Genomic DNA, 19,865 nt, shown 5'->3' on the forward strand with positions numbered 1-19,865 from the left:
AAGGACATGTGAGGAGCACAGTCCATTGTATTAGGCACTACATATCTGTGAAGGAGCCATAAGCATCCTCAAATACCTGCTTAAATGACACAATGATTTCAGAAAAAAATGTTTTTCTATAGGCAAAATGCTCACCAGCAAAAAATGTCAAACTGATGAAGGATAATTTTGATTTAATAGTTGCAAGAAGTAGCATCTGTCCTTTATAATCTTCTGGGCTTGTGGTTTGTTTTTCGTGTTTGGTTGGTTGGTTTTGTCTTTTTTTTCTTCTTCTGTTTTTTTTTTTTTGGGGGGGGGTGGGAGGGGAGGGCAGGGGAAGGTTAGTTTTTTGGTAATGATCTGGTAAGTTAAATTAAAACTGCAAGCGCCTTTGCCTAATGTAATCAGTTTTGGAGAACCAATTCACTATGGGACCGAGATCCCAAATGTTGAAATTTCACTTCCAGGACTAATTTAATGACCTGCTTTGAGGTACCTCATAATAACATTGGTACCACGAAGAAATACAATATATAGCAGTCCTTGCAAAAATCTAAATGTTCTTTCCTTTGCTACTATATAATTGGCAGGGGTTGCTGACTTTGAAATGGGATGGGCTTAACTGAATTGAGGACACATGACTCTCTAAAAGTCCACTGGGGCTTTACTTGGAAAAAAAAATTAAGATCAGAGCATAAAACAGCTGTGCTTATTGGAATGACAGGCAAAGATGCCTTGAAAATGTATTCATTAGAAGAAAAACAGTGAACAGAGATTTCAAAACATACTGCTCCTGTATGAACAGCGGGAGTTAAGCTGTTTTCCTAGTTTACACTACCTAGTAAACCAGTAAGATCTGGACTCAGTGCTCAACTAAAACACATTTATTTAAGCTAACACAAGAGCTTGAGCTTTTTGATCACAAAATGCTCAATCCTGATCATCCTGACTTAATTATCAGAACTATCCAAAGATCTCAGAGAGAAGAGGCCTAGCCCTGAATAAGGTTACTTGAGTAACTGAAAAAACTTTAACCTTTCAAGTGTTCATTTTGTCAAAAGGAAACCCTGCATCTTTAGAACACCTCAGATCCCACTGACTGTGCTGCGTGTCTTACAATTTGTTGTAACAAATTGTTCAGCTGCCAAGCTCAGAATGAGCCTGAACTTGAGTCATACCAGTAAGGTCAATCCTGCAAAACCTTCTTTACTTCATATCACAAAGGTGAAATACATGCCAATTAAACCTTCAGAGCTGGTATGGGTCTAATTCCATTAGGTTCTGCTGAGAGTTCTTTCCCTTAAAATAGGTAATTTGTAGGTAGTTTTCTACCCTAGGACTTGCACACACAAAATTTCCCTTAGGCAGCAATGAGCAAGACAGGGAGTGGTTGTTTTATTTTACACTATTATCTACATTCAGAAGAGTTATTATCCTATTTCTGATTCCCACACCAAGCAAGATGCTTCTACTGACACACCAATGTCTTAACTTTGTCCTATAATAGAAAATTGTATCATTTAAATTAAAATATGGAAGAAGAAACAGGGTGGTAGAAAGGAAATTACTTCTTCCTAAAAAATCACAATAGTGATTTTATATGATTTTTTAAACACTGACTCTATACGATTTCTACACCGATGTTATACACTGATTTTTTACCTAGGAGGTTTTTGTCACTAGCTTCAATGAGAGTTGGACTTGAGCCTTCAAAGCTATGCATTCCTGCCTCACTAGATGTTAGCAGCAAATCTTTCACTACCTTCACAGAAGGCCCTATGTAAGTAAACTGGAAAGTTTGCTCCTGCAATTTCTGATTCACTAGAATGCTCTAATATTAATTACTTCAGATTACTTACAGAAAGATTTTCAATGTCTGAGACCTCAGTTTGTGTCTACAAGTTGGGGGGAAAAATGTTTGGCCTCCAAATTTTAGAGTATTTTTAAATGTCATATATATTGTAAGATGCTCTACATATCATCATAACTTTGTAAAAAAGGTTAATTTATGGGCTGTAGTTAAAACCTTTATAAACTTTTCAAGTTAATTCCCACCATATTTTACTTTATCATGCACTGTGACACGTCAGTATTATCTCTATATACCTGCTAAGTTTAATACTTTTCAAACAACACCTTGTATTTGTGACAGTTAAAAATAAACACAAAATTTTACCCATGAGAGAAAAAAAAAAAAAAAAAGAGGAGTACCAGAATCATGGTTAAGATTCCTCTTCTAAGAAATGTTGCTCTCTTGATCCTGAATTCCCTGAGTTATTGGGAATTTGAAATGGTTTAAATGTGTTTGATGGAAAATTATTCCAAAAGCCTTGGAATATAATTTGCTTCATACACGAGGAAATTTGCAACTACTAAATCTAGAAAACAGCACTTATTCACATGCCTCCTAAACTGCACAGAGAGAGTCCTACCCAGTGGTAAATTTCGTAATTCCACATTAGGAGACTCAATTACAATATGCATTGCAAATAGCATATCTGTGCATCATAGTTACAGCAATCAGCTCCCAAAATGGGATATCCTGGCCCTGAACTTAACCACACTGAGAAACAGCACAGAGTTTGAAGAGGAATTACAGTGCACATTGGCTTGCATTTCAGCAGAAAACCAGCAAGGCCAGTGGATGGGCTCATGGACTGTTCAGGAATCTGAAAACCCACTATCCGGCCACTCAGCGTTCCAGGAGAGTTTGAAATTTAAAAAAAAAAAAAAAAAAAAAAAAAACCACCAAAAACAAAAACAAAAAAAAAAAAAAAAAAAAAAAAAAAAAAAAAAAAAAAAAAAACAAATTACTAAATGGAATGAGTGACATCCAAGCAAAAGATGCCTCTTCACTTTAAAAATGCTGCTTACTTTTGAGTTAAATGCTTTTATTGATTCTAACCACCTCAAACAAGCTTTACAACTTACAATATTCACAAATCCAGCATGAAGGACTGATACAGAATGCAATGTTCTAGTCCCGAAGAAGATCTTTTATCTAAACTGACTTCCTCTCATTTAATTTATTTGCTTTGATCATTCCTTAAGGCTCATGAACAAGAGTGAGTTTGGAAATTTTTACCCATTCTCTGCAGAACTTCAACTGGGGAAATAAAAATCAAAAAAAAATTGTAGTGACACACACACAGAGTGGAGGGAGTGTTGTGATAGGGGTCGAGAAAGCAGCAGTTCTGACCCCCGTGGGGCTTGAGTGTGCACTGGCGCTTCCCGCTGCAGAGGCGGACCTTCGGTGCCTGAGGGCCGAGCGGGGCACTGCAGTGGTAAGCAGCTGGGTGGGGGCTTGACTGGGCAGCCGTCCGGTCATCCCTGCCCGGCGGCCGGGGCTGGGGGAGGCCGGGACGCAGCAGCGGCGGCTCGGGAACAACAAAGTGGGCTGTAAAGCCTCCAGGTGGTGGGTGTATTTGTTGTCCTGTCTGGGAGGTTCGGTGGCTCCCCGGCCCCGGCAGATCCTAGTGCTGCTGAGGACATTAAGAAAAGTCTCTTTTGGCTGATTCCAAAACCAGATAAGGAGCCGCCGAGTCACCAGCTATGTCTAGACACCGGACCTCACAAGTCAAACGGCTTGTTTGGATTAGCCTCGGAGATCTACCGACCTGAACAGCCCTCCTAAAGAAAAGCCGCAGTAACACCCTATTTTCCTCTTCCCCTTGCCACACGAGGTCTATCCGGAGATAGAAGTCGAGTTCTGCTTTGGTCCGTGTCACTTCCTGCTGGAAAATTTTCTGTCTTCTCTCTTTCCCACAAACACACCTTACCCCTGTTTTGTCTTTCAGAAGAAAATAAAACAGAAAATAAAACAGAAAAAAATCCTGTTTTGCAACCTTCCTCCTTCCTTCCCTCCTTTCTTCCCCGCGCCACAGAGCCCAGAAAAGAGCCGGAGCTGCAGGTGGTTCACCCAGCGGCAGCCGCGGCGGTGTGCGGCCGGGCAGCCCGGGCAGCCCGCTGGAGCTGCTGCCCCTGTGCTGCCGATCCCGGGAGAACAGGCCCGGCGCGGGGTGCGCGGCGCGGATCTGCCGCAGAAAGGCTGTGCGCCCTCCTTGTCTTCTTCGTCCTCCCTCCCTGGCCTATAGAGAGCACTTGTTCGGTGCGCTTAGCCGCTGCAAGAAAATTTAAGGAAATTCATACGACAGTGTAGCGTAATATAAAAGTAGCAAATCTCGGCTGGAATGCTGAGCAGAGCAGGATCCAGAGCCTGCCCCGAGCTCCCGCGCGGGTAGAAGGCTCGGAGAAAAGCATCTATCGATTTTATACTCTTTGCTCTTAGCTAATGAGGGCAGATACCATGCAATATGGAAAGATCGGGTATACAGGCAAGTTTTCTCCGCTCCCCACCACCACCCCCACCATCCCGGAGCCTGCTTCCTTGGGAACTGCCCTCTCCTCCTGCACTTCACAAGCCCTGGGAGGTGAGGAGTGATCCTCCAGAAGGGCCGGCACACTGGGAGCTGTTAAGTTTATGTTTGTGGCGCCTGAGCTCAAACAGTCATTCAGTGGCTTGCTCTGTTATCAAGAAAACAACAATCAGGAACAATCAGTAAACAGGATCTCTTTCCAGCCCCTTTATTAACTACTTACAGCTCCGCTAAAGCATGCAAAGCGTCCAGCAGCAGCATCTCTCACCGTAAAACACTTTCGGCGTTTCGGGCGTGTAGAGAGGGCCAGGGAGGATCAGTGCCCGTGAAACAAACTCGGCACCACGGACCTTGACCCCTCCCCAGCTCCGTCCCGGGCGCTGTGCTGGGGCTGGGGATGCTGCGGCCTGAGGTCTGGCATCACCTGAAAGTCTCCTATTCCTTCCCTGACATCAGTTCTTAGGTAACCCAACGTGAATCTGTTAATACATGTATGCATATAGATGTATATAAATGCAAACACTTACGTGTTTAACTGATCTCAACTCTGGAATTCACGTACCCGGCTTCTGCGTCACACTGCCACGTTGGCTGGGGATGCTGAGAACTAATTAACCTGGGTACAAATATTGAAATGAGAAGAGTTTGAATATTGATCTCAGTGTGTGCAAACGAAGTCCTCAGAGAAATTATAGCGGGCTTATTTGACGCTATTAAGAGTAGCTGCAGCAAGAACTAAACCGCCGGATCTGGGGCGGCTAATCGCCGCCCTCGGTCCAGACCGGAAAGAGGAATCAGAGCAGAAACCTGACAGAGCGCCATACGGACATGCATTTCATTAAGAGGATCTTTTCTCTCCCTTACACAAATCCTGCTGCCCAAGCTCAGTAAGTGCTCTACCGAAGGCACTAAGAGGATCCGCTCCAAAGTTTGACTTTATTCGCTTCAGAGTGGAAAACACTCGAAAGTTTGTGGGGCCTCACAAACGCATGTAATAAAAAAGGGAATTAAAGGCCATAAAAGGAAAAACAACAACAACAACAACAAAAACTCCGAAAATCAGGTAACTATTGTTTAACCAAAGTTTAGAGGGTGGAGGTTCCGAGATGACCCTGGGTGTGGAGGCCACAGTGCGTGAGGACGCGGAGACCCCGGAGTGGCCGCCGCAGGAATGACCCGACTCTTCCTACCCCCGGACAGGGGGGTCTCAGGCCTTCTGCGGGGGTGCAGGCAGGAATCTGGCGGTAGGTGTGTGTACAGGTACATCCCGAGTGGGCTTCCGGCCCGCAGCTGCAGAGCCGCAGCGGAGCTCCGGCTCCAAAGACACGCTGCTACCCTGTGTGTTTCAAGGTGCAAGACACTGTGCTGGCAGCCCAAACGTCAACTCTACCTCCCGGCGGGCAGCTTATCTCGACAACTGCCCCAGCAGCCCGGAGGGCGCGTCGGGACCGCGGGGCGCCTAGCAGGCCTGGGGGGCCTTTCCCCAGCAAGAACCGACAGCCCAAAGTCTCCTTTCCCTCCTGCGTAGCCCTCGGAGCCGACAGGCATTGAGTAGCCCGAAGGTCCTTCCCGGGGCGGGGGACAGAGGGGCAGCTCTAACCAGCCCCCCGGCGTGCAGGGTACTCTCTCGGGGTCACCCTCTGCCCTGCGTGACCCCGCGTCTCCCCCGCGGAGCCGCCGCTCCTACCACCTACACGTTTGTCTCCCGGCGGGAAGAGGCGAGCGCTAAGGGCCGCAGGTTGCCCTGCCCTTACAGGTTTCCAGCGCCAGTTACAGACCCTCCCGAGTCGGAGACTCCATCTCCAAACTCACCCAAGTAAGAGCGACTCCAACAACTTACACGTCAGACCACCGGACAGAAATGATACCCCTTCTCCCTCCCGCCCCCCGAAGCGCCGTACCAATCCTCTGATCCTGTATGAAAACACAAGGGTTACTGGTCACACAGTTTAAGGTATATTTCATATTTATTTAAATATTTATCAAGTACTGAAAAATGTATTACACTTGAGCATACAAAATGAATCCAGTTTCTAATCAGGATGATTTAAATCCTTGTATTAGATTTTAACATTTTTTTAATGTTCTCTGTACTGTCGAAATGGTTTGTCTATAGCTGAGCTTGCTCAGAGTGGGCTGAGATGGTAAGGAGGGAGGGAAAAGAAGGTTATGTTAAGAAAACATTGGGGTTTGGAGTAACTGACATGCAAACCGACTTGTCTTTGTCAGACTGTATGTTCCAGTCCTTAAGGGTGTTTTAAAGTGAACCTTTGTCTTGTGCTGCCCGGGAGCACTAGGGAGCACTTAGATTGGAGCAAAAGCAACCCTTTCCCATTTTTTAAAAATTTACTTCTTTCTACTTTTCCCCAAGAAATTGCCCACATTTCTAGCTTTCACCACCCTCTCCCCCGCAAATTAAAAAAGGAAGAAAAGAGGGAGTGAAGAGAGGGAAGTCGACAGAAAATAAGGAACATATTCGTGCAATTTCACAGCAATATCCCCGACAGAAATATCCCCACAACTATTCCTCCTGCAGCATTATTCAATTGTTTTGACAGCAGACATTGATAAATAATGGTCATACTCAACTTGTTAAGCAAAAAGCATCCCTTTTATCAGGAGCTTATACTTAAAGTACAGGTCACTTCAACAATCTCAACAACGAGGCTTTGGTATACAGCACTTTCTTTTATTATTTTTAAAAATAGCAGAACTCAGCAAAAGCCTGAGCTCTCAGTTCTTTAGATGTCTTAACGTTATGTCTGATCATGCCTAGAGTAATATCACTTTTAAGGGCAAAGGATGGGGTAGGGGAACAAGAGACTTTTTAACGTTATCGATTGAAAGCTAAGGCATCCAACTAGCCCTGATACAGTTGTTGAAACGGAAATTTACAAGCTGGTCGTTAATACTTGCAATAAAATATCACACTCCTTTTATTCACTAACGACCGCTTTTGCATGCAATATTTTATTTCAGGTATTTTAGCTGCTAACCTGTAAATATTTAAAAGAGGGAACTTTGTTCATTATTTATTGTTATTATTATTATTATTATTATTATTATTATTATTATTATTTCTATTCCAAACGCTTATCTAGTGAAATAGTCCTGAAGATATAATAATTCTACATATGGCGCTTTTATTTCACATCATATTTAAGGAAAGAAAAAGGACAAAAACACAGAGAGTTAGACATATAATTCAAAGACCACGGTACAACCTTTTCTTTTTTTTTTTCTTTTTCTTTTTTACTTCAACAAACAAAAAAAATAGTCAACTGACATGAAAAGTGGCAAGTCTTTCGATAATAAATAATAAATTACTTTATAATTTTGCAATGCAAGAGCAAACAAAAGGAGTGATTTTTTTTTTTTTACTTGTCCTATTTTTTTTTTTTTAAGTTTTTTTCCTGTTTTTTTTTTTTTTTTTTTTTCCTAGAGAGTGAGAGATAAAGAGAAAGGAAAGAGAGAAAAACAGTCGTTATAACAGATGACTATACACATCTCTGGGGAAGGGGAAAGTTCTTGGGCGGACACATTTCAAACACAATCCCGAGACGCTTTGTGGCAAAACAGAGGTATACCTTGTTGCAATGTTTTTATAAATTCGCCTTTAAAGAGGAATTCAAAAACCTATTTTTAATTGAATCACACTTAATAGAGGGTGGATCTCAACCAAACAAAATGAAAACCCCGCTACAGGCATGCTAGAAGAGACCCAGGAAAAACCCCTTGTTATGAGTCAACTAAAAACAACATTGCAAACCTATGCAGCTCCACCTTCCTGCAAGGAATCTTTCAACAATGCAGGGCTGAATCGTCTCTTTCCTGATGATGGAAAACCTACTGGAGCTTCTTTTGGCAAGGCTATCCCCAATATAGAAACAGCACCATTCGGAATGGGAGGGACCGGATAGAAAGTCCCTCTACCTTGGTTTCTCCCTAAGATGTGCAGTCAAATGAAAAGATTTTTTTTTTTTTTTTTTTGAGATCCACGAGTACAAATCCTTTATATTTGGAAAACGTCTTTTCAGTACTCCTCTGATCATTGAAAAGCGCGGGGTTTGTGGTTCTTTTAAGTATTTTTTTCTAGTAAGATCCCATGATTGTCTTCACAGTGTTGCTACCATATTACCTTGTCTTTTCAAATATGACTCCATTCATCCCATGGAGCAGTTCCTTGCTAGGTTCATTACAGGGTTGTTAAGTATTCTTTCCCCCTAAATTTCGAAGTCCCAACACGTTCATTTTCTCACTCTCTTCAACAGGGGTGAGGGTAAGGGCAGAAACAACAACAACAGATATTTGAATGAATGTTCTTCATGCCTCAATAGGACTGGCTACCATGCTGTTGGGTGTATCTGGCAGCTGAGAGGACATTGATGCTACTTCACTTCCAGTAGAATTGGAACCAGGTCCTCCTTCTGAAAAATTAACCTGCCAAAAAGAAAAAAAAAAAAGAAAAAAAAAGAAAAAAAAAAGAAAAAAAAAGAGAGAGAGGGAAAAAAAAAAGAAGAAAAATAAGAAAAAGAACTGTTGCTACAACTGTAAAACGCAAAGGAAAGTAGCAGGCAAAGAAGAATACTAAAATAAATATACAAGGCATGCAGCCAATAGGCCTGATATATCTCCACAGGAGGCTGTGTCACTGCTGGTTGCTCTGTTTAGCTTCCCCATTGACTTCACAGGAACCTTCTTCAGGCCTTCGGCCAAATCACCAAGAAAAAGTAGATTAAAAAAATGGAAAAAAGAAGACTGAAAAAATCAAGCAAATAAACAAACAAACTTATTAATGAGGTCTTCTTCCCTGTCTTGCAAGAGTGGCAATCCCAATAGGATGTTCTAGTAAATTATTTAAGAGTGCATATGTTTTCTTGACATGAAACTGAAAGATTAATTTTTTTCCCCTTTTGTGCACATACCAAAATAAACCTGGAAGGAGCATCCAGGAGCAGAAGGCATTTGAAACCAGCCATCCGCTTTCATTCCTGATTCGAGGCTAGTGCTATCTCTTCTTAATGAGAGTCTGTTTGATAAAAAAGGTCACACTATTCCATCTTAATGTGCCCTGCTGCTCCCGTTAGTTTAGGAGTAGTGCTGGGAAAAGGCATGACTTGAAGGGTGGAACTTTGTTAATCCAGAAGCATTTATTTGGCACCTATTTAGCTGGCCAATTCTGTGATTAAGGCCCTTTCCAGATTAGAGCCTTGTCTTGAACAGCCAGTGAACTGTCTGTTCCTTCCACTATTTTTTAATTTAACTCTTTTAATTTTCACATATTATTTTGAATGTATATCAATATTAATTTGCCAACCTAATGGTCTATTTACCTATATATGTGTGTGTGTTTGGACTATCCATCTTCCCTCCTGCCTTTTTTTTCCTTTTTTTTTTTAACTATTTAATACAAAACCTCACTGCATCAAAGATTTTTAAAGTCTCATATTTTGTTAAGGTACAATAAGTAAAGCAAGCAAAAGAGATAATTTTTTCTCCCATCTGATGGACAGCTTGATTAAAGCAGGAAAAGCAATGGTTGCTTTAGATGTAAGAGGATGCAAATAGCTCTGCTGCTGTGCTACAGTTTCCTGAGCAAGCATAGTGTGCCAGCGAGGGGAACACACTGCTGACTGTTGTTGGGCAAAAGAAAAGGGCTTCTGCAGGAGAGCATGATACTAAACTGAAAAAGTCTGAACACAATGCTAGATTCAACTACAAACCTTTGTCTTCCATCACTTGGTGGTAAAAAAAAAAAATAAAAAAATAAAATAAAAAAAAAAAGAAGCCCAACAGATAAAAAAAAAAAAAGTTTACATGTTAATTTCTCTTAACTGTTTTTCTGAATCCCTGAAATACTATACAATGTACTGTACTATTTACTATTTTAACTATCTCGTTTTAACAGACCTAGGCCAGGAAACTGACTTAAGATTGAACTTCTCTCCTTAATTCGCCTTGTGTCTAAGTGCTGTTGGCGATATGGTCCCATATGGGCTGCCAAGTGACATAGGCGTAAGGAAGTGAGTTAAGGACAGAATTTCTTCTAAAAGGTCTGTTTTGGTTTGGTTTAAGGTAGTTTATTATATTGCTTGAATTTTTCACCTAAATATATAGTAGCAATTTCCTTTCCAAAGAACATTTAATGTAAGCTATATATGTGTATAATGTGTATATATAGATACATAAAGTTATATCTAGAAGTACATGCTTAAGACACAGACTTTGAAATTTTAATTAAGAGATCATATTTGTCTGACAAAACAAGGGCCCTGGCTGACACTGTAATCATGTACTCAAAATTCATCCTACAACATAAAGGCAAAATCAGCCTGAAGTGGGGAGGGGTGAATTCTAGAAACGGCTTTTACAATTACAAGTACAATTAAGTGACATATAAAGAATGTTTTGGTGAAGTGCTTTCAGTTTTCAGGAGTGTGTAAGCTGTTATCAGACCTGAGTCGGGCCTTATCCAAACTCACACTCAAATAAGAAATATCCTTGCTGTACACTAAGATCGATTTTGCACCAACCTCTGAAAATCAATTCAGTTCTTTGCTTTTACAGATGCAGTTGTGCACGCCTTGCAGTTTCTGGAAAACCCAGCTAATCTGGATTGCTGGTATCTCTGAGAGCATCTGACACCTGGAGTGAATCGCCCATTGCTGTGACCCGGGTACCGACTGGCTCGGGCTGGGAACCGACACTTACTAGTTGCTGAAAAGCAGGTTGGTCTATGTCACTCTGCAATGCGAAGTCACTCAGTACTTTCCAGGGAGGCTGGTAACTCTGCACCTCCACGGGGTTCGCCTGCAAACCGCCGTCATGTCTTTCCGGACTAGCAGCCACCATTGGAGTTCCTGTCATCCCCTGGATATTCTGTAAACAGCCCAGCAAAAGATGTTAATGAGCTTGGTTAGCTTTATTGTGTATAAACGCTGAGTCAATAAACTGCTTTCTATCTTATCTATACGGTCGCTTGTATTTGCTTTGTTAATCTGCTGTGAATGTCTTACTCTATTTTACTCTAGGTCAGCCTGTTTCTACTCGCTGCATTTATCACGGTGGAAGTTTACTTTCTTTCCCTTTAATCCTCCTATTCGTCTCAAGGCATATCCCGTCCGCCCCAAGCTCTCTCGAACATGAGCATTCTGTATCTCGACTGCCAATGGACGTCTCAGAATCAGAAACGGTTAATCCCACTCCCCTCTATAGTTCGCGTCCAGTCTGGTTTTGTTTTGCGTGACCTTAACTGGATCGTATATCCAGTGCTCAGCAAACCTGGGGTACGTCATTAGCGCTCTCTTTCAAAAAAAAAAAAAAAAAAAAAAAAAAAAAAAAACACACAAAAAAACAAAAAAACAAAAAGCCCAGCCCTCTCAGTATGCCCTGTGGTGCAGGCACAGTGTACAACATAACTCCAAGCCTCGACGAATAGATTGTTCAGGCGAGTTAATAACACCGTGTTTTATTGCATTCCAACAGGGTAAAATGAAACTCCTTAAATTCCACTTAATTAGGCAGCCTTATGAATTAATAGTCTTTCTCGGGTCAGTCAACATACACAGGGAGAGTAACAGACTCTTCTTCAAGTGGACTTACAACAACAATAAAAAAGAAACAAATTTGGCTTAAAATGGAAACAGAAAACTTGTTCTGCTAAACCCAGTGCATGCCTCTTGTTTATATCAACCATGCATATATCTGCAGAAAAGAGCTCTACATAGATATAGCTATATATAAATTAATCTGTAAAGACTAGGGTAATTGCAAAAAATTTGCATTGTCTTTTTCTGCAGTAAGTGCACTGACAAATGCACACACTTTGTAGTATATACAGTGCTAAGTAAAACATCTCTTATTTTATTTTTACTTTTTATTTTTAACTATTTTTACTTCTGGATTTACTCCTGTTTAAAAACACTAAAGAGGTCAAAGGCGTCATTTTCTCCTGAAGGAGACCTTTGCGTTTGCAGTATAAATATTAGACGAGACTGGGTTTATTATATCCCATAAGCTCTGCAGGTCTAATTCATGCTGCTGAGAAGTTAGTCTAAGCTACTGCGTATTCTTAGCCCCACAGATTCCAAGTACGCTTAAGCAGCCTAAATTGGCTCCTCGCTGTGGTCTGTTTCGATAGCACTGACAGCAGCAACTAACGGGTATTGGCTAAGCAGTATAGTTTTCTTTGTTTTCAGGGAGATCGCAAAAAATTAACACCATCAAACCGAGCCCTGCGGCTGTCCGGGCCGGACATACACCAAGCTTTTCTCTTTGGGAATTAAGGCAGACACAGAGAGCGGTTGAAACCACTTACAGTTTTGTCATTGGGTTGCTGCTGCTGAAGTTGCTTCATCATAATGCTCCTTTTTTTGTCCTTGCATCGCTTGTTTTGAAACCAAACCCTGATGACCCTCGGGCTGAGGCCAGTCATTTCTACCAGTTGCTCTTTCATGAGGGCGTCAGGTCTGGGGTTGGCAGCGTAGCAGGTCCTCAAGGTGTGAAGCTGTTTTTCATTAAGAACAGTCCGGACTCGGGTTGTCTTCTCGGGCTGCTTGTGGACGTGGGGCCGCAGAGCTGGCTGTCTGGCAGAGATAGGTTCTGCTGTAAGGGAAGGGGAAGGGAGGAACAGGATCCCCATGAGTAGGAAGCAGGGAGTCTGCAGAGACTATGAATCTAAGCTGGTGGGACAGGGGAAGGTGGCGGACTAGGGGGGCGGGTGATGAACTATCTTTCAAAGGCCATTCAAGCACTCAGATCTATCGGAGCTGCTGCAGCCTCCTCTGCTTTATGCACTGGTGGAGTGACTGACATTTCTGACTCCACAGACAATTAATTTGCAAAAACAAACCACCCCCCTAAAACCCCTAATGACAGAAGCTTGAACCTGTATGAAACTTGACAGGGGAGGGCAAGTTAGCTAAGGTGTATGTGAGCTAGGAAAGGAACAGGAAGAATTTATGTATCTATTTCCCGACAAATCATCAAAACAGAATTTTGGCTCGAAAATTAGTTAAAGAATACTTCTTAAATAAATCATAACTCGGGTCTGCTTCTTGTATAGTGAATCTAGCTCATTTCAGCCAGAAGCCGTGATAACGTGCAACAGCTCCCGGCAGTTTGACGCTTCCAAACCAGAGCAAAACAAGCCAAATCCTCTGCACCATGCCAATGGGAAAAAAAAACCCAACAAAAAAAAAAAAAAAAAAAAAAAAAAAAAAAAAAAAACCAAAAAAAACCCCAACCAACCAAAAAAAAAACAAAAAAAAAACAAACAAAAACAAAAACAAAAAAACCCAAAACAAAAAAAAAAACAACCCAAAACTGTGAGAGTTCCGTATCTCAAAGCACGGGAGATGGGATTTATCTTAAAAAGTGGAGGTGGTAGATGCATTTGCTTATACTTTGGATGAATAATTAAGAAATATCTATCTAGTGCTTTTAAAAGGAGAACAAGCCCACCAACTCGTAGAAACTGCCAAGAAACGCAAAACTGCGGATGGCATCGCATCAAGAGCTCAAAGTGTTCCTGTGGTGCTGCTATTCTTCTGTGCGTTGCGTAGCTGTAGTTATTATGTGTAATCTGACCCAGTCGAGGGAAAAATAAAAACAGTATCTTTTTTTTTTTTTTTTCCTAAAACTGTTTAGCTAACAATTAGAAGTGCTTGCTTCTGTACAATCGGGTTCTGACTTTTCTAATTTTAACAATACATCAGCAAATGCGATGACGACAATACGAAGGCTTCAAATCTTATCAGTATTGTACCTGCCGACACACTAAGCCTTTTGGAGACATGGCACAAACACGATATAGGGAGTACAGTCTCTCTAGAATTCTGCCCTGACCAGTTACGGGATTATTTCTCCCTATTTATAGATATGTCACCTCAAAGCAGCTCAGAAGACGGAAATGAACCCGTTTTAGAATAGTTGTATTTACAAATAACTTTCCGAGTTACAGTTACTTGCATAGCACAAAGGCCGGTCAGCCTTGTATTGTCCAGCCTAGTTAGACTCAGAGAAGTGTACCTTCCTAAAGCTAAGGGTCTCTGAGTGTCTGACGTACCCGTCGAGAACTGGAAGTGTGAATGAAGTTGTAAGATGGGGCGACTCTGAAGTTACAAGGCTGAGTTTTGAGATGAAATTCTCATCAAATTACATAAAACGTTTCAAGAAGGCAAGAGTCACTTTAAAAGGCAATTACTGAAGATTAGCTTGTTGACAGTTTTAAATTACAGGCTAAGCGCCAGCCTGTAGTTATGAAGTCTATCTCTTTTCAGACCCTACTTCCTCCAGCGCTCAGAACAGCTTCTCCCCTCGCTCCTGAGGCAGCGAAGGGGTCTGAAAACAGACCTGCTCTCCTCAGCGGCTAGTCCCTCTCCAGCTCAGGCTCAGGGCTGCCCCGGGCTCGGGGAGGGTCATGGAGAAATCCCGCACTCGGTGCGTGGTGGGGGCAGGAGGAGGGCAGGCTGGCAGGTAGGGGCGCGGCCCCTCCGCAGGTGTTCCGCCTCACACGTCCCGGGAACGCGGGCGTTTCTCGCGGCAGCTGGACCAGCAGCAGTCCCGAACGTGAGGCGCGCCTCCGCCGCCGCCTCTCCGCGGGCGCGCACGCTCAGGCCCGGCTCTCCACGGAGGCGCGGGACCTGCTGAGACCATGGGGCTCTCCCCGCCGCCCGGAGTGGGACCTGGCATCGCCAAACCCCGCGGGTTTCCGCGGCGCTGGGTGCGGGCGGTACCTGCCATCTGCAGCGGCCGAGCGGGATGCAGGGGGCTGAGAGGGTCCCCGCCGCCCAGGCTGGCCCTCTCCACCACGTCGTGGTCCGCCCGGCAGAAGAGGCCGTCCTCCCGCAGTGCGAATTCATCGCCGGGGATGAGCTGGCGGCTGCAGGCCACGCAGCGAAAACATTCGATGTGGTACACCTTGGCGCGGGCGCGCATCACGAAGTCATTCTTGCTGAAGCCGATGCTGCATTTGGCGCACTTGATGCCGTATAACCTGAGCAGGGCCCAGCCCAGAAAGAAGGAGAAGGTAGGGAAGGAGGGAGAGCACGGGAGGGGGAAGGGGGAGGGCAGGGAAGGGGGGGGGGGGGGGGAAGGAAGGGAGAAAGGAAAGGGAAAAAGAAAGAGGTTTTCACTCCCGCTCGTGGGCAGCCCCTGGCCCCACTTAGACGCGCCACACGCAATTCACTACTTTAAAAAGTATGGAAAATACAGAAGCCAGAAGAGGAAATTAATAAGCCAGATTCACTCTCAGTCGGTGCCCTGATCCCTGTGCCGTAAAAGGCACAAACACATGGGTGAAAGAGGAGTTGGGAGGCAGAGGTGTAAGAAGAAACAAAAAAAGACCCCGTTTCTTCCCGAGAATATCCAACCTCTCTCCCTCTTGCCCCAGCGCTCGGGCTGCTGCAAGAGTGGGGCCATCCCTGCTCTCTCCTTGCCTCCTCAACCTGACCTAGCCTGGCCTGGGTCTGAGCTAGACTACCCGGGCACACCAGAGAAAGGCGAGACTGCCGAAGCTGCCATCCGAGGCACAAACCTGCCTGCTTCTCCAAATTGTGATACTTTTCGCGCGGAACCCACTCAAGACTTGTGCCGCTTGATGTGTGTACGGACTGCCATCAACTTAGCCTCCGGGACCCAGCAGGGGGAACTGCCAGCACAGGGTCTCTTCCCCTACTCTCCTCTCACCATATTAATTTAATATAGCAATATAAGCATAACATACATGCCTCCTCAGGCTCACATACATAGTAGTGTAACTCCTCTCTCCCGCCCCCAACCAAAAAGCAGTTTCGGTGCTCTGGGTCCGCAGCTTGTCTCCACCTCAGCGTCTCTGCCCCGTCTCTTCTCCTCCTGACGCTCCCACCTTGAGCCGGGGCTCGAGCGCTCCGGTAGTAATGGGAGAGCAACCTCTCGCTGACAGCCCCACAAAGCAAATTATGAGTTTCTGGAGTGGGTGGCGGGCTCCTTGTCTCTCATGGAGGGGAGGACGACAGTTCACCCACCAGTAGATAAACCTAAGAAAATGTTCCAACTCGGGTGTCATACTGCACACCCTTTCGTCTCCCACGGGGTGCTTATTAGCCAGAAGTCCTTGGTATGATTAAAATTAACATCTTGCCACAAATGTACGGGTACATGCACTGAAAAATGTACTGGTACATGAACTGTGAAAACTGTTCCTAAAACTTAGCTAATATTTATCCCCACCAATTTCCTCACCAGTATACTTCCTTAGAGATAGTCTGCAATGTATGCATGTGAGTATATATTTCTGTAGCTTTTATGGCTATAGAAGTGTACTAATCCTATATTCAGAACTACATATATCCGAATTACAGAGTTTTGAGAAGAAAAAAAACCCAAACGGCTGCACAGCAAAAGCAACAGAGTAAAGTAGGTGCATTCATAGGTACAAAAGTTGCGGTGGTTGCCCACAGGTTTGACACTTAGAGATTGGCTCATGGTCTAATTCAAAGCCATCTTGAACGTAATGTATTTTTTCCTTTTTAAATTGTAGCAAATTAAATGTATTCCATAATAATTTAAAATAGTTTTTTTTTTTCCTGCTCAAATTTCTTCCGCTTAGCTCTGTAAGAAGGTAAGTGAACACATTTTGGTCCAAACATTTTCCTTTCATTGGAATTTAGAGAAAGGACAACATTTAAGAGAACGGTTTCAGCATACGTATAAAAGTAAAGAATAAATAAATAAATAAATTTTTTAAAAAAGAACACCAAAAAAACCCTCTGGTTTTCGCCATTTTAGAACTTGGAGAATAATCTCACAATGGCTTGAAAGAATGGTCTGCTTATAAATAGTGCACTATAGAAGGAAAGACTCGAGGGTTTTATTTCAATTCAGAATTACACAGAAATCAGAAGATATCTTAGGTGGCTAGGTGATTTTGCTTCCAAAACTTTCTGCAAAAAAAAAAATATTGTTCATACCTCAGTGTCATACAAACTTATGATTTGGCGAACCCAGTAGGCAACACTGAAACGGATCAGCATGACCCAGGAGCGCAAATAATAAACACACTCGAAATTCCTGCTTTGGTTTCTCTATAGTGTCAGCATTGGCAACTCTCACATTTTATCAGTTACCAGATTTTAATGTGAGGAAGGAAGCGGTTCCATTATCTAAATATACCCAATTGTTCGCGAACAGATGATGGGCAATTTGATCTGCTCTGTCTAATTCATCAGTACAGATAAGATAAGAAAGAAAAGTCAGTCAGATATCACCAAAGGGGTTAATATTTAAAAAAGATTAAATGTCAGTTATTTTAGCTAAGAAACATTTTGGTCTAGATTTTAACGTCTCCATAAAAGGATCCTCCAGTCCGAAGGAAATTTGGGGTTTGTTTTTGTTTTCTTTTCGTTTTTTTTTGTTTTTTTTTTGGTTTTTTTTGTGGTTTTTTTTTTTTGTTTTGTTTTTGGTTTTTTTTGTTTTTTTTCTGTTTTTGTTTTTGATAGGCCTAGTTTAAGGTTTTTTTTTTGGTGGTGGTGGTTTTTTTTGTGGTTTTTTTTTTCTTTTTCCTACCCTTGTATTTATGTTTACGGCATACATGCTTGAAGTGCCTTTCTTTTGAATGTCACTATATCTTTGCAGAAACACAGAGATCTATTTCAGATGCATTTCTCAGGTTGTCTTAGAAAGTGATCTGCTCCGTGTTGCTTGTAGTATCTACAGTATTGAAAATGTTCTTCATTATCTACTATTCTCCCCTTAGTTAGAATCACAGGATGCATTGCCAAAGTCCTCTGAAAGGTCCTACATGGTCCCGAACCTAATTCTAGTAATACAGATATTTGCATTTGAAAAGAAGAAATAAAAAACTTCACTATTAACTTTTTTCCTCGCAGGTCTATTCATGGGAAAACACGTACAAAACATACCAATTATCTTTTACCCGCTTCCTCACAGTTTCCCCTCTTAATTCCTCCATCAAATTTATAAAGTTAACAAGAAAAATAAAATCTCACTGAACAATTAAACAACGTAAATGGCGTACCTGATATAATCTCTTTTACAGTAGGTTTTGCCATCCCTAACAAAGCACGTACAGGTCTCGTCCAAATACTGATTACACTCTGCACACTTCAAACACGCCGCATGCCATTCCAAATCCGGAGAAACCCTCAGAATATACTGATCGTGAATTTGATTGCCGCAACCAACACATAGGGAAATCAGACGTTTTTCTGAAATGAAAATAAATACATGATTGACTAACCGTTTACTCTCCTACAGAGATAAACACACTTTTAATGTCATTCCCTTATAAAGCGTATTGTGGGAGTGTTATTTAGTTTCTGCTTTTTTTTGTTTGTTTGTATATTTGGGGGGGTTGTTTGTTGGGGTTTTTGAGGTTGTTTTTTTAAAGAATACTGCACATTTGGATGATAATTGTAGTGTGCCATAAAAACCTTGCCTCGCTTAGAAAGGAGGCGGAACATATGTTAAAATGCAAATGTGAAGAATCTTTGGGGTGAAGGTCCTTATTTCAAAAACCTTGCACGAAATCAAAACTACAAACTCCCACGTTATTTAATTTTTATTTTATTGTTGGCTTGTTTGAACGCCCTGCCTTACGAGGAGAGGACCTGTGTGTTTCGTTTTGTATTTTAAGAAGCTCTGACTGGAAACGATGAAGCATGGTGGGATGCACTTCCCACTCAGCCCGTTCCCTCAGAAGAAGGGACTCGAGGCTTCTAGCAAGAACAAGCATCATTACGGTTGTCACTTGCTCTCTTTTGTAAGTCTAATGCTAATACCCGTAGACCGACTAGGTGCTGGATAGTCAGAGAGCCTCACCGAGGCTATCACGAGAAGAATTTAAGGCTCCGTGGTTGAAGATCCCATCAAAATTCTGTCTGCTCCCCAAACTTTAAAAGAGAGTAGGACCCCAGGCTGTTAACATATAAGGCTACGACAGAGCAAGCATGCAGGCATGGTAACAAAGGCACCTTCTCTACCATTCAAATGAAGTTCATCACTTTAGCAGTTCGTCTGCCTGAGACGGTTACAATAGACAGCACATTATTCCAACAACGGTAAAGATTCCGCCTTACTTTTTGGTGGGTCTCCCATGTCTCCCATATCTGTAAGAGGGTGTAATGTCCACAGTGAAATGATGTACGGTTTCGTATTAAGACCCCAAAGTAGGTTTGAAAGCTGTCGCTAAAAACAAGAATAATAATAAAAATAATAAAAAAATAGAAGTATTAACAGAGGAAAAAAAAAAAAAAGAAGAAGAAAAAAATTCGAAATCGGAAAAAAAGGGGGAAAAAAAAAGAAAATGGTGCAAAACACCACCGGCGTGGGAGACACTGTCAGGGCTGCAGAGAGAGAAGGGGACGCGCGGTGAGGCGCGGCGCCGGGGGCGCGACGGGGTCCGTCCACGCGTAGCGGCGCGGCACGGCACGGCGCGGGAGCGGTGCGGAGCGGTGGCGGTGCGGCGCAGGAGCGGCGCGGAGGCGCGGTGCGGTGCGGGAGCGGTGCGGA

The 19,865-nt window shown here is 42.9% G+C and overlaps 1 protein-coding gene across 1 annotated transcript; it reads right to left on the bottom strand.

The window, feature by feature from the left end:
* Positions 1 to 8,371: 8,371 nt before the first annotated feature.
* Positions 8,372 to 19,460, bottom strand: ISL1 (ISL LIM homeobox 1). Its single transcript, XM_054003485.1, has 6 exons — positions 19,433 to 19,460; positions 18,373 to 18,562; positions 15,092 to 15,351; positions 12,673 to 12,959; positions 11,067 to 11,234; positions 8,372 to 8,795 (listed from the first exon to the last, which is right to left on the bottom strand). The coding sequence occupies exons 1-6, from the start codon at positions 19,458 to 19,460 to the stop codon at positions 8,679 to 8,681; spliced, it is 1,050 nt and encodes a 349-aa protein (XP_053859460.1). The 3' UTR covers positions 8,372 to 8,678.
* Positions 19,461 to 19,865: the final 405 nt, after the last annotated feature.

The sequence above is a fragment of the Vidua macroura genome, chromosome Z (genome assembly GCF_024509145.1).
Source record: "Vidua macroura isolate BioBank_ID:100142 chromosome Z, ASM2450914v1, whole genome shotgun sequence".
NCBI classification, from domain to species: Eukaryota; Metazoa; Chordata; class Aves; order Passeriformes; family Viduidae; genus Vidua; species Vidua macroura.

What these genes read in the sequence shown, in the direction of transcription:
- ISL1 (XM_054003485.1), bottom strand. Translation starts at nt 19,460, where the DNA reads ATGGGAGACATGGGAGACCCACCAAAAA. An exon ending in CATGGGAGACCCACCAAAAA is followed by an intron (nt 18,563 to 19,432) that starts GTAAGGCGGAAT and finishes TTTTCATTTCAG; the next exon opens with AAAAACGTCTGATTTCCCTA. An exon ending in TGTAAAAGAGATTATATCAG is followed by an intron (nt 15,352 to 18,372) that starts GTACGCCATTTA and finishes GGCCCTGCTCAG; the next exon opens with GTTATACGGCATCAAGTGCG.